The sequence below is a fragment of the Ranitomeya imitator genome, chromosome 6 (assembly GCF_032444005.1).
Source record: "Ranitomeya imitator isolate aRanImi1 chromosome 6, aRanImi1.pri, whole genome shotgun sequence".
Classification (NCBI taxonomy): Eukaryota; Metazoa; Chordata; class Amphibia; order Anura; family Dendrobatidae; genus Ranitomeya; species Ranitomeya imitator.
This window is the reverse complement of record NC_091287.1, coordinates 302,277,572-302,291,356: the sequence shown is the minus strand read 5'-3', so window position 1 is coordinate 302,291,356 and position 13,785 is coordinate 302,277,572. Positions and strand designations below refer to the sequence as shown.

General features: G+C 42.0%; 1 protein-coding gene across 1 annotated transcript in view; it reads left to right on the top strand.

Annotated features, from left to right (window-relative positions):
- LY86 (lymphocyte antigen 86) overlaps positions 1–13,785 on the top strand; it is a 142,791-nt gene that overhangs the window by 109,166 nt on the left and 19,840 nt on the right. The window contains exons 2-3 of the mRNA XM_069730704.1: positions 1,345–1,431; positions 12,019–12,147. Coding sequence (XP_069586805.1) covers positions 1,345–1,431; positions 12,019–12,147 — 216 coding nt within the window. The remainder of the gene's footprint in view (positions 1–1,344; positions 1,432–12,018; positions 12,148–13,785) is intronic.

Below are 13,785 nucleotides of genomic sequence, written 5' to 3'. Positions count from 1 at the left end.
TCACAAGTAAACATGAAGCTTTGTATGCGGGCCAGATGGAGATGGAGAAAGACATGAGACATGGAGATACTGCTCAGCCTCATCACATCTCATTTGCTCAGTACATATTGGGTAACAATGAGGAGGTAGAGGCTAAAGAAGAGAAGAAGAAACAGGAGCTGACTGAGCGCAAAAAAGGATAGTACCCACACCAGCTTTGCCCCGTCACTCCTACGTGGATGGGCTAAGGAGGGGAATGAGGAGGAAGAGATGGAAGACGCGACGGCGAGTAGTCATGATGGTGGAGACAGGGAAGTGTTGGCTACAGGGACCTTGGCACATATGGGAGACTTTATGTACTGTTGCCTTTCCCCTGCATTACATTCATCTTGGCCAAAAAAGAATATTGGTTGTTCACCCTGCTAGACCAAGCAACATGGAAAACTTTGCATCGCTTCTTCCTGAGGCAGAGACGTCTTCTAAAATGGTGCTATACCATTGTGGAAAATATGTTGAAAAAATTCACAGAACACTAGTGGCAAGGGGCAAGCTTCCTTCCCCAACCTAGGAGGAGAGGTGGAGACATACGCCAGGAATAACAGACGCAGGGTTACACTGTCAAAGACTGGGCCAATTATATGACAACCTCCCATCTTCCATGCCATAATGACTGGGTATTTTTGACAAGGAAAGAAAAGTTTTAAAAGATGGTCAAGAATTACTTGGCCAACCAAACCAGCATACTCCTAAATTCCTCTGACACATTCAGCTATTGGATCTCAAAACTGGACACCTGGCATAATCTGTCCCCTTATGTCTTGGAAGTGTTGTGCTGCCCTGCCACTAGCATCTGTCTACCTTGACAGTCACAATAATCTGCGTGCCCCAATAATACATCCCAAGTACCAATTAAACATTTAATAATGTCCCCTGAGTCCCAACATGTCCCTTATAAACACTATGATGGACCGACATCGTCCCTATGCATAGTATGATGGGCCCAAAACTTCCTGATACACAGTACGATGGTCCAACAGCTCCGCTATACACAGTATGATGGGCCCGCAACTCCGCTGTACATAATATGATGGGACTACAACTCCTTTGTACTAATCCTTTATTTATTTAATGTTCGCAAGCTATAGTGGTAGATTTGCTAATTATTGAGTGTTATACAAACCAGCTACCTACTTGTATATGTATTATTGCATGAGGTGTTGCATAGAAAATACATATATAAATTACAGTGAACAAACTAACAATGACAGACTGGTACAGAATAAAGAGGATTCTGCCCTTGAGGGCATACAGTCTACAGTATATTACATTGTTCTAATAATTAAATTTTAACATTTTTCATTCTAGATCCTTTGCAAGATATAGGAGTTGGCTTTAATCCTTGTTCAAGAATTCTATCCCAGCGTATAGTAGCTAAAATTGGAATCATTTTACGTAAGTAAATATACTTATTGCAAAAGTTTTTCAGAGTTATGCAAACAGATAAAATCTATTTATTCATGGAGTCCTAAAATTGCTTGCCTGCCAATAGCTGGAGTAACTAATGTAGCAAAACCTAGCACAGCCCTAAGGCTCCCTTCACACATCTGTTTTTTGTCTCTGTATGCTGTCCTTTTTTAAGGGCCGCAAATACAGACACACGCACACCGATTGTATTCAATGGTGATGCGCGCATCTTGTTTTTCAGACAGTGTAGTGTAAAAACCCTGCAGACATGTCAGTTTTTAATGAGCAGCATGGATAAAATGCATGATACACATGTGCACTCTGATGAAACTCCGATAACATCTATGTGTCATCAGCATGACACGTACTGGCTCCTGGGAAGAAGCGGTACAGTTCGCGTTGTTCCCAGGCACTGGCAGCTGAAGGAAGCTCTCATCTTTATCTCCTGGTCTCCCTGAAATCAGCTTGACCAGGTGACACTGATGGGAATTGTATTCAGCACCCGGTGTGCCCCTCCTGTGTAAAATAAACTAATTAAAAAATGCCGTGGGCTCCTGCACAATTTTCATAACCAGCAGAAGAAATGCCTATGGCTAAGGGCGGATGGTAATAATCTGGGAAAAGGGACAATATCCCAAAAGGTTCCCAGACTATTAATAAGAGCTCACAGCTGTTTGCTTAGCCTCTCCTGTTGAATTTATTGGGAAACCAGAACAAAAATGACATAGGGTACCCCTATAAATTCGAACCAGCAAAGGTTAATCAGACAGTTGTGGGTTGATATTAATAGCCTGGGAAGGGGCCAGAGATATTACCACCCTTCCCAGGCTACCAACATCTACCCTCAGCCGCCTCAGCAATGGCAATCCATAAGATGGGCCAAATCTGGAGCTTAGCCTCGCTCTTCCCACTTGCCATGTTGTGGAGGCAAGTGAGGTGATATCACCTTTGTATTGTCAGATGACATCAGGCCCAGAGGTTAGTAATAGAGAGGCATCTATAAGACGCCTCTATTACTAACCCCATTAGTAAGTATTGAAATAAACACACAGTAAGAATAAGATCCTTTAATTGAAATGAAACTCAATATCCTGTTTTACACATTTACCGCATATACTCGAGTATAAGCCGACCCGAGTATAAGCCGACCCCCCTAATTTTGCCACAAAAAACTGGGAAAACTTATTGACTCGAGTATAAGCCTAGGGTGGAAAATGCAGCAGCTACCGGTGAATTTCAAAAATAAAAATAGATGCTCCATACTGTTCATTATGGCCCCATAGCTGTGCCATATAGTGCTCTGCACCGTTCATTATTTCCCCATAGATGTACCATAGAAAGCTGTGCCATATAGTGCTCTGCACCGTTCATTATTGCCCCATAGCTGTGCCATATAGAGCTCTGCACCGTTCATTATTGCCCCATAGCTGTGCCATATAGTGCTCTGCGCTGTTCATTATTGCCCCATAGATGTGCCATATAGTGCTCTGCGCCATTCATTATTGCCCCATAGCTGTGCCATATAGTGCTCTGCACTGTTCATTGTTGCCCCATAGCTGTGCCATATAGTGCTCTGCGCCGTTCATTATTGCCCCATAGCTGTGCCATATAGTGCTCTGCACCGTTCATTGTTGCCCCATAGCTGTGCCATATAGTGCTCTGCGCCGTTCATTATTGCCCCATAGATGTGCAATATAGTGCTCTGCGCCGTTCATTATTGCCCCATAGCTGTGCCATATAGTGCTCTGCGCCATTCATTATTGCCCCATAGCTGTGCCATATAGTGCTCTGCACCGTTCATTATTGCCCCATAGCTGCCATATAGTGCTCTGCGCCATTCATTATTGCCCCATAGCTGCCATATAGTACTCTGCGCCATTCATTATTGCCCCATAGCTGTGCCATATAGTGCTCTGCACCGTTCATTATTGCCCTATAGCTGCCATATAGTGCTCTGCGCCGTTCATTATTGCCCCATAGCTGTGCCATATAAAGCTGTGCCATTGCTGCTGCAATAAAAAAAAAAAATGCCATACTCACCTCGCTGCTTGCAGCTCCCAGCGTCTCGTCCCGGCGTCTCTCCGCACTGACTGATCAGGCAGAGGGCGCCGCGCACACTATATGCGTCATCGCGCCCTCTGACCTGAACAGTCAGAGCAAGAGGACGCGAAGACAGAGCGGCGCCCGGCGTGTGGAACGCGGACAGGTGAATATTACATATTTACCTGCTCCCGGCGTCCCGCTCCCTCTGCCTGTCACACGGTCTTCGGTGCCGTAGCCTCTTCCTCTATCAGCGGTCACCGGCACCGCTGATTAGAGAAATGAATATGCGGCTCCACCCCTATGGGAGGTGGAGCCGCATATTCATTTCTCTATTCAGCGGTCCCACGTGACCGCTGAACAGGGGAAGAGCTGCAGCACCGAAGACCGTGTGATGGGCAGAGGGAGCGTCAGGACTGCCGGGACTAGGTGAGTATGCCTCAGCGCCCTCTCCCCCTCACCCGCCCACCCTGCCGCCCACCGTGACTCGAGCCCAAAATTTTGGGCTGAAAATCTCGGCTTATACTCGAGTATATACGGTATTTAAAATAAAAAACACAGTTATACTCACATTTAAACCTAATCCGCTGAAGCCCATGTTCCCTGTAAAAAAACAAAAATAATAAACAAAATGAGTGTAAGAGCCAAGGGTCTGAATACTTATGACCATGTGATATTTCAGTTTTTCTTTTTTAATAAATTTTCAAACATTTCTACATTTCTGCTTTTTGTCAGTCAAGATGGGGTGCAGAGTGTACATTAACAACTTCACCCCGAACCCTGTTTTCAACTTCCTGACCAGGCCATTTTTTCCAATTCTGACCACTGTCACTTTATGAGGTCATAACTCTGAAATGCTTCAACGGATCCTGGTGATTCTGAGAATGTTTTCTTGAGACATATTGTACTTTATGATAGTGGTAAAATGTCTACGATTTGACTTGCATTTATTTGTGAAAGAAATGGAAATTTGCCGAAAATTTTGAAAATTTTGCAAGCTTTAAAATTTTAGTTTTTATGCCCTTAAATTAGAGGGTCATATCATACAAAATAGTTAATAAATAACTTTACGCACATGTCTGCTTTACATTAGCACAATTTTGGAAACATCATTTTTTTTGTTAGGAAGTTATAAGGGTTAAAAGTTGACCAGCGATTTCTCATTTTTACAACAAAATTTGCAAAACCATTTTTTTAGGGACCACCTCACACTTGAAGTCACTTTGAGGGGTCTATATTACAGAAAATGCCCAAAAGTGACACCATTCTTAAAACTGCACCCCTCAAGGTACTCAAAACCACATTCAAAAAGTTCATTAACCTTTCAGGTGCTTCACAGGAATTTTTGGAATGTTTAAAAAAAATTGAACATTTAACTTTTTTTCATAAAATGTTTATTTCAGATCCAATTTGTTTTATTTTAGGGTAACATGAGAAATTGGACCAGAAAAGTCGTTGTACAATTTGTCCTGAGTACGCCGATACCCCATATGTGGGGGTAAACCACTGATTGGGTACATGGCAGAGCTTGGAAGAGAAGGCGCGCCATTTGACTTTTCAATGCAAAATTTGCTGGAATTGAGATCATATACTATGTCACATTTGGAGAGCCTCTGATATGCCTAAAGAGTGGAAACCCCCCACAAGTGACACCATTTTGGAAAGTAGTTTTCCACAAAAATTATTTTTTAGCCCCCAGTTTTGTATTTTCCCAAGGGTAACAGGAAAAATTAGATCCCAAAAGTTGTTGTCCAATTTGTCCTGAGTACTCTGATACCCCATATGTTGGGGTAAACCCCTGTTTGGGCGCACGGGAGAGCTCGGAAAGGAAGGAGCAGTTTTAGTTTTTCAACACAGAATTGGCTGGAATTGAGATCAGACGCCATGTCGCATTTGGAGAGCCCAATATGCCTAAACAGTGGAAACCCCCCCAATTCTAACTGAAACCCTAACCCAAAGACACCCCTAACCCTAATCTCAACCATAACCCTAACCACACCCCTAACGCTAATCCCAACCCTAATCCCAACCGTAACTGTAATCCAAACCCTAACTTTAACCCTAACCCTAACTTTAGCCCCAACCCTAACCCTAACTTTAGCCCCAACCCTAACCCAAGCTTTAGCCCCAACCCTAACCTTAACCCCAACCCTAACCCTAACCCCAACCCTAACTTTAGCCCCAACCCTAACCCTAACTTTGCCCCAACCCTAACCCTAACTTTAGCCCCAACCCTAACCCTAGCTTTAGGCCCAACCCTAATGGGAAAATGGAAATAAATACATTTTATTAAATTTTAATATTTTTTCCTAACTAAGGAGGTGGTGAATGGGGATTTGATTTACTTTTATAGCATTTTTTGGGGCGGATTTTTATGATTGGCAGCCATCACACACTACAAGACGCTTTTTATTGCAAAAAATAGTTTTTGCATCACCACATTTTGAGAGCTATAATTTATCCATATTTTGGCCCACAGAGTCATGTGAGGTCTTGTTTTTTGCGGGACGAGTTGACATTTTTATTGGTACAATTTCTGGGCACATGACATTTTTTGATCGCTTTTTATTCTGATTTTTGGGAGGCAGAATGAACAAAAACCAGCAATTCCTGAATATCTTTTAGGGGGCGTTTATATCGTTCTATGTGTGGTAAAATTGATAAAGCAGCTTTATTCTTCTGGTTAGTACGATTACAGCGATACCTCATTTATATCTTTTTTATGTTTTGGCACTTTTACACAATAAAAACTATTTTATATAAAAAATAATTGCTTTTGCATCGCTTTATTCTGAGAGCTATAACTTTTTTTTATTTTTCTGCTGATGATGCTGTATAGTGGCTTTTTATTTTTTCTTGACAAGATGACGTTTTCAGTGGTACCATGGTTATTTATATCCATCTTTTTTATCACATTTTATTGCACTTTTTGTTCGGCAGTATGATGATAAAGCATTGTTTTTTGCCTCGTTTCTTATTTTTTTTTATTTGTGGTGTTCACTTAAGGGGTTAACTAGTGGGATAGTTTTATAGAGCGGGTCGTTACGGACGCGGTGATACCAAATATGTGTACTTTTATTGTTTTTTTTTTATTAACATAAATAAATGGATTTATTGGAAAATATTCATTTATTTATTTATTTATTTGGGGATTTTTTTTTTTTTACTTTATAACATTGTCCCTGGGTGGGGCTTCACTATATTTCATCAGATCGTTGATCTGACACTTTGCATAGCACTGTGTCAGATCAGCGATCTGACAGGCAGTGCAGGAGGCTTTCCGGCGCCTGCTCTGAGCAGGAGCCAGCAAACCACCTCAGTGAAGGACCCGGAAGGAGTCCCGCGGCCATTTTGGATCCGGGGACTCCTTCCAGAACACCGGAACAATGCTATTGCATCGCGATGGGAGAGCGCAGGGAGCCTCCGTCCCTGTGCGACGCGCCTCTATGTCGCTGTCACTACTGACAGCGGCATCAGAGGGGTTAAATGCCCAAGATCGGTGGGTGGTGGTGGTGGGAGACTCACTACTGAGAGGCACAGAAGCAGCCATCTGCAGACCGGACATAACTGCAAGAGAAGTATGCTGCCTTCCAGGTGCGATGATCAAGGATGTGACCGATAGGATACCAAAGCTCTTCAGCTCCAAGGACGTCCACCCATTTCTTCTGATACATGTTGGCACCAATGACACGGCAAGGAAGGACCTACCGACAATCTGCAAGGACTTTGAAGAGTTGGGGAAGAAAGTAAAGGAACTGGATGCACAGGTAGTTTTTTCTTCTATCCTTCCAGTAGACGGGCATGGCACCAGGAGATGGAACAGGATCCTTGATGCAAACAACTGGCTAAGACGATGGTGCAGACAACAAGGATTTGGATTCCTGGACCACGGTGTGAATTACTGGTATGATGGACTCCTCGCCAGAGACGGACTACACCTCAACAAACCTGGGAAACACACATTCGCCAGAAGACTCGCTACACTCATCAGGAGGGCGTTAAACTAGAAGAAGAGGGGACGGGAAGAAAAACATTAGACTCGAACAAAGACGACCCAGGAAAACATACTCAGAAGGGAGGTAAGAACATTTCTAAAACAATCCACAGTGAGGAGATTGGAACAAAACAAAATCCTCTGAACTGCATGCTCGCAAACGCCAGAAGCCTGACAAACAAGATGGAAGAACTAGAAGCAGAAATATCTACAGGTAACTTTGACATAGTGGGAATAACCGAGACATGGTTAGATGAAAGCTATGACTGGGCAGTTAACTTACAGGGTTACAGTCTGTTTAGAAAGGATCGTAAAAATCGGAGAGGAGGAGGGGTTTGTCTCTATGTAAAGTCTTGTCTAAAGTCCACTTTAAGGGAGGATATTAGCGAAGGGAATGAGGATGTCGAGTCCATATGGGTTGAAATTCATGGAGGGAAAAATGGTAACAAAATTCTCATTGGGGTCTGTTACAAACCCCCAAATATAACAGAAAGCATGGAAAGTCTACTTCTAAAGCAGATAGATGAAGCTGCAACCCATAATGAGGTCCTGGTTATGGGGGACTTTAACTACCCGGATATTAACTGGGAAACAGAAACCTGTGAAACCCATAAAGGCAACAGGTTTCTGCTAATAACCAAGAAAAATTATCTTTCACAATTGGTGCAGAATCCAACCAGAGGAGCAGCACTTTTAGACCTAATACTATCTAATAGACCTGACAGAATAACAAATCTGCAGGTGGTTGGGCATTTAGGAAATAGCGACCACAATATTGTGCAGTTTCACCTGTCTTTCACTAGGGGGACTTGTCAGGGAGTCACAAAAACATTGAACTTTAGGAAGGCAAAGTTTGAACAGCTTAGAGATGCCCTTAATCTGGTAGACTGGGACAATATCCTCAGAAATGAGAATACAGATAATAAATGGGAAATGTTTAAGAACATCCTAAATAGGCAGTGTAAGCGGTTTATACCTTGTGGGAATAAAAGGACTAGAAATAGGAAAAACCCAATGTGGCTAAACAAAGAAGTAAGACAGGCAATTAACAGTAAAAAGAAAGCATTTGCACTACTAAAGCAGGATGGCACCATTGAAGCTCTAAAAAACTATAGGGAGAAAAATACTTTATCTAAAAAACTAATTAAAGCTGCCAAAAAGGAAACAGAGAAGCACATTGCTAAGGAGAGTAAAACTAATCCCAAACTGTTCTTCAACTATATCAATAGTAAAAGAATAAAAACTGAAAATGTAGGCCCCTTAAAAAATAGTGAGGAAAGAATGGTTGTAGATGACGAGGAAAAAGCTAACATATTAAACACCTTCTTCTCCACGGTATTCACGGTGGAAAATGAAATGCTAGGTGAAATCCCAAGAAACAATGAAAACCCTATATTAAGGGTCACCAATCTAACCCAAGAAGAGGTGCGAAACCGGCTAAATAAGATTAAAATAGATAAATCTCCGGGTCCGGATGGCATACACCCACGAGTACTAAGAGAACTAAGTAATGTAATAGATAAACCATTATTTCTTATTTTTAGTGACTCTATAGCGACAGGGTCTGTTCCGCAGGACTGGCGCATAGCAAATGTGGTGCCAATATTCAAAAAGGGCTCTAAAAGTGAACCTGGAAATTATAGGCCAGTAAGTCTAACCTCTATTGTTGGTAAAATATTTGAAGGGTTTCTGAGGGATGTTATTCTGGATTATCTCAATGAGAATAACTGTTTAACTCCATATCAGCATGGGTTTATGAGAAATCGCTCCTGTCAAACCAATCTAATCAGTTTTTATGACGAGGTAAGCTATAGGCTGGACCACGGTGAGTCATTGGACGTGGTATATCTCGATTTTTCCAAAGCGTTTGATACCGTGCCGCACAAGAGGTTGGTACACAAAATGAGAATGCTTGGTCTGGGGGAAAATGTGTGTAAATGGGTTAGTAACTGGCTTAGTGATAGAAAGCAGAGGGTGGTTATAAATGGTATAGTCTCTAACTGGGTCGCTGTGACCAGTGGGGTACCACAGGGGTCAGTATTGGGACCTGTTCTCTTCAACATATTCATTAATGATCTGGTAGAAGGTTTACACAGTAAAATATTGATATTTGCAGATGATACAAAACTATGTAAAGCAGTTAATACAAGAGAAGATAGTATTCTGCTACAGATGGATCTGGATAAGTTGGAAACTTGGGCTGAAAGGTGGCAGATGAGGTTTAACAATGATAAATGTAAGGTTATACACATGGGAAGAGGGAATCAATATCACCATTACACACTGAATGGGAAACCACTGGGTAAATCTGACAGGGAGAAGGACTTGGGGATCCTAGTTAATGATAAACTTACCTGGAGCAGCCAGTGCCAGGCAGCAGCTGCCAAGGCAAACAGGATCATGGGGTGCATTAAAAGAGGTCTGGATACACATGATGAGAGCATTATACTGCCTCTGTACAAATCCCTAGTTAGACCGCACATGGAGTACTGTGTCCAGTTTTGGGCACCGGTGCTCAGGAAGGATATAATGGAACTAGAGAGAGTACAAAGGAGGGCAACAAAATTAATAAAGGGGATGGGAGAACTACAATACCCAGATAGATTAGCGAAATTAGGATTATTTAGTCTAGAAAAAAGACGACTGAGGGGCGATCTAATAACCATGTATAAGTATATAAGGGGACAATACAAATATCTCGCTGAGGATCTGTTTATACCAAGGAAGGTGACGGGCACAAGAGGGCATTCTTTGCGTCTGGAGGAGAGAAGGTTTTTCCACCAACATAGAAGAGGATTCTTTACTGTTAGGGCAGTGAGAATCTGGAATTGCTTGCCTGAGGAGGTGGTGATGACGAACTCAGTCGAGGGGTTCAAGAGAGGCCTGGATGTCTTCCTGGAGCAGAACAATATTGTATCATACAATTATTAGGTTCTGTAGAAGGACGTAGATCTGGGTATTTATTATAATGGAATATAGGCTGAACTGGATGGACAAATGTCTTTTTTCGGCCTTACTATGTTACTATGTTATCGGCGCTAACGGGGTGACAGCTGACACCCACACGCGATCGCCGCGATGCTCACTGTGAGACATGCCACCGTACTAGTACTGCGGTTTGCTGGATCTCAGTTCCCACAGAGCAGTACTAATACGGCGCATGTCGGGAATGAGAGAAAATAATGAACTTTTTTAAATTTTCCAAATGGCTGCAATGAAACAAAGAGTGAAAAATTTAAAGGGGTCTGAATACTTTCTGCACCCACTATATCAGACATGAAAATAATCCTCCGATGCCCATGTCCCCTGTAAACAAAATTAAAATAATAAGCAGCCATATTCCTCACCTGTCCAAGTGAAGATAATCCATACTGTCCCACGCCATAATCCATCTCTACGACATCTGATTTTCAAGTTGAACGGTGCCTTGATGTGACACAATGATCTGCTGGGAGCGCGAGCTTCAGTGTTGAGTGGTGACATCATAAAAGTTACCCCAGTCAATTAGGCTGATTTTCTATGGGCAGTTCACTGTGACCCAGGATGATGAACTGCAGTGACCTCAATGAGATCACCACCAGCCCCGTGGGCTTTCCCTCTGCTGGTTATGAAAAATATTCCCCTTTGCTGATTATGAAAATTATGGGAACGCCCACTCCATTTTTTTATTTAATTCTTTTATTCTACACAGCTGCTGCTGAATACAACTCCCATCATTGTTGCCTTGTCATGGTGATCTCAGGGAGACCAGGCGATAATGAGAGCTGCCTTCAGCAGCAAGCATGAACTGTACTGCTTTTCCCAGGCACGGGTACGTGTCATACGGACTGCATATGGATATGACACACGGATGTGAAACAGCAACAGCAAACGGGCACACAGATGTCACCCAGATGTCACATACATACATATCGATGGCACACGGAACACGGATCTCACCAGTACTGGTTTTTCCTGTACAGGAATAACCAGGTCGTGTGAAGGAGGTCTAATAGTGACAACTGTTATTGTAAGATCAGTATTTCTCTTGTGTGAAAAATGGTCCGTGTTCTTTTCAGTGTGCTTGATCCATTTTTAGTACATGTGTAAGCTCTTCTAATGCTTGTTGCATCTGTTTTTCTCTTACGAAAACATTTTTTTACCTTCTACTGCATATTAAACAGTGAAATCAGGACTGCACAAGGAGGATATCAGTGTGTTGTCAGTTTCTTTTTTTTTCACTGCACCATTGATTTGCATTCGCGAGTTAGATCCACAACACAGATCAAAGTAGCACGTCTACCGTAATATTTTTGCGGACAATCGGACATGTGAAAATGCAAATTCATTGTAATGAGTCCGGGAGCTAAATATAAAATAACAGATGCACACATACCAAAAAACTGATGTGTGAAAGAACCCGAACCTAGCTTCTACCTTGTAATTTCTATGTGTTTCTGTAAAAAAAAGCAGGCAAATAACATTTAATTGGCATCCATGCATTGTTAAAGGATTATGCTTTCCTGTGCATAAAAGAATACAAATTACCTGTTTCATTTCAGGACAAGATATCAATTTACTCTACAGTAATGTAAGGATATTCATCAATGGAGCTTACCTATTTCATGAAGAAAAATCTTTATGCGAGAAAACAGCCCCAAAGTTTTCCTTTTGTGGGAAAAGAAAAGGAGGTAATAAATATAACATATCCACTTACATGTGCTTTATTATCGCAAAAAGAGTTCGCTACTTAACAGCAAATCAATTCGATGCAAACAAAATTCTTGTTCAATCTTTATGAATTAGCTTAACTCAGCAAATTCGAACAATTTGTGTTTTGCTTTGTGCAAATTGCATAAAATGGCCAAAGCCCTGATTTTACACATTGCAGAAGATTGTATCAGGCTGTAGGGATGTGGACTGTCTAAACCTGTACATGCCCTTGAAAACAACAAACAAATCATGTGAATGCTGTTGTGTGGTTTTATGTGTAAAAGTGATGTGTGTCTTATGTACTGTATTAGGCCTTCTTCACTCGTCCATTTTTTATGTCAGTACGTGGTCCATTTTTTAAGGGCTGCAAATACGGACATACACACACCCATTGTATTCAATGATGGTGCGCACATGTGAGGTTTTTCACACAGGTGGTGTGTCTGTGTGAAAAACACAGTTTTTTTGCCCAGCACCGACGAATGCGTGTTACACACGTGCACACCGGTGACAAATTTATGACATCCGTTTGTCATCAGCGTGACACATACCGGCACCTGGGAACAAGCAGTACAGTGCGAATTGTTGCCATGCACCGGCTGGCTGCTGAAGTCAGCTCTCCTACTGTATATTCTTTACCATTAAATTGTAATATGTGAATTTCCCTAGTAGGCCCGTACACAAGATTATACTTCTGCACAGGACTGTGCAACCAAGGCTGGTTTATAGCTTTTCAAGGTTCATCTACATGATCTATATCAAATCTTTAAAACTATGAGGACACACCACTGTAAACAGGCAAGGTGCTACAGACACCTCTGTGTATTAGAAGATCTTGCTTCTACACTGTACTGCATGCACTCCTGCACAGAATTGGGTACTTGCCCAGGACTGGGAACAAAAAGGCTGTTGTAATGTTACCTTTGGTCACTGCCTCACAGGTTGGAAAGGGTAATTGATCTAAGAATTGAATCCTGATCCTTTGTTAGCTGTGGCATGGTCACAGGGGTAGTGAGCAAAAAAAGAACAAGTCACAGACTAAACCCCCAAATTCTTTCAAACCCTAAAGAAGAACTCAGACCAAAAAAATCAGACCTCAGGCTATACCCTAACAATTTTCTATACCCCAGAGCAGACCTCAATACATTCATTAGACCAGACCCAGGATATTTAACTCACCCAAATTACCAAGTGCCTGACATAGGTCAACACCATGCCTCTGCATGCAGCAAGCTTCACATAAAATGCTGGCCTTCTACATGCGACCTCACATAATATCCTGAGGCTGGCTCGTGTCATGATTTTGTGTGTTTGCCAGGCCTCCTTGGAAACAAATGGGCTCAGTGGCATCCAGTATGATGGTAATTACACCATGTTCCCACTTGTAAAGACTTTGCATGCTTATATGAGGGGTTTTGCATCAATATAAAATTAAGATGCAAATTGGAGAGAGGGGGGATTATGAGCTTACCATGCCATGCAGTCTAATGCCGAAAGTTGAAATCTGTGTGTCCGGTGCCGATCCAGCTGGAAGTTCAGCCAAATATTAAAATGTATAACAAGCTTTATTGGAGATTCATTAAAAATGTGGAGTCCAAAAATATAAAAACCTTAGA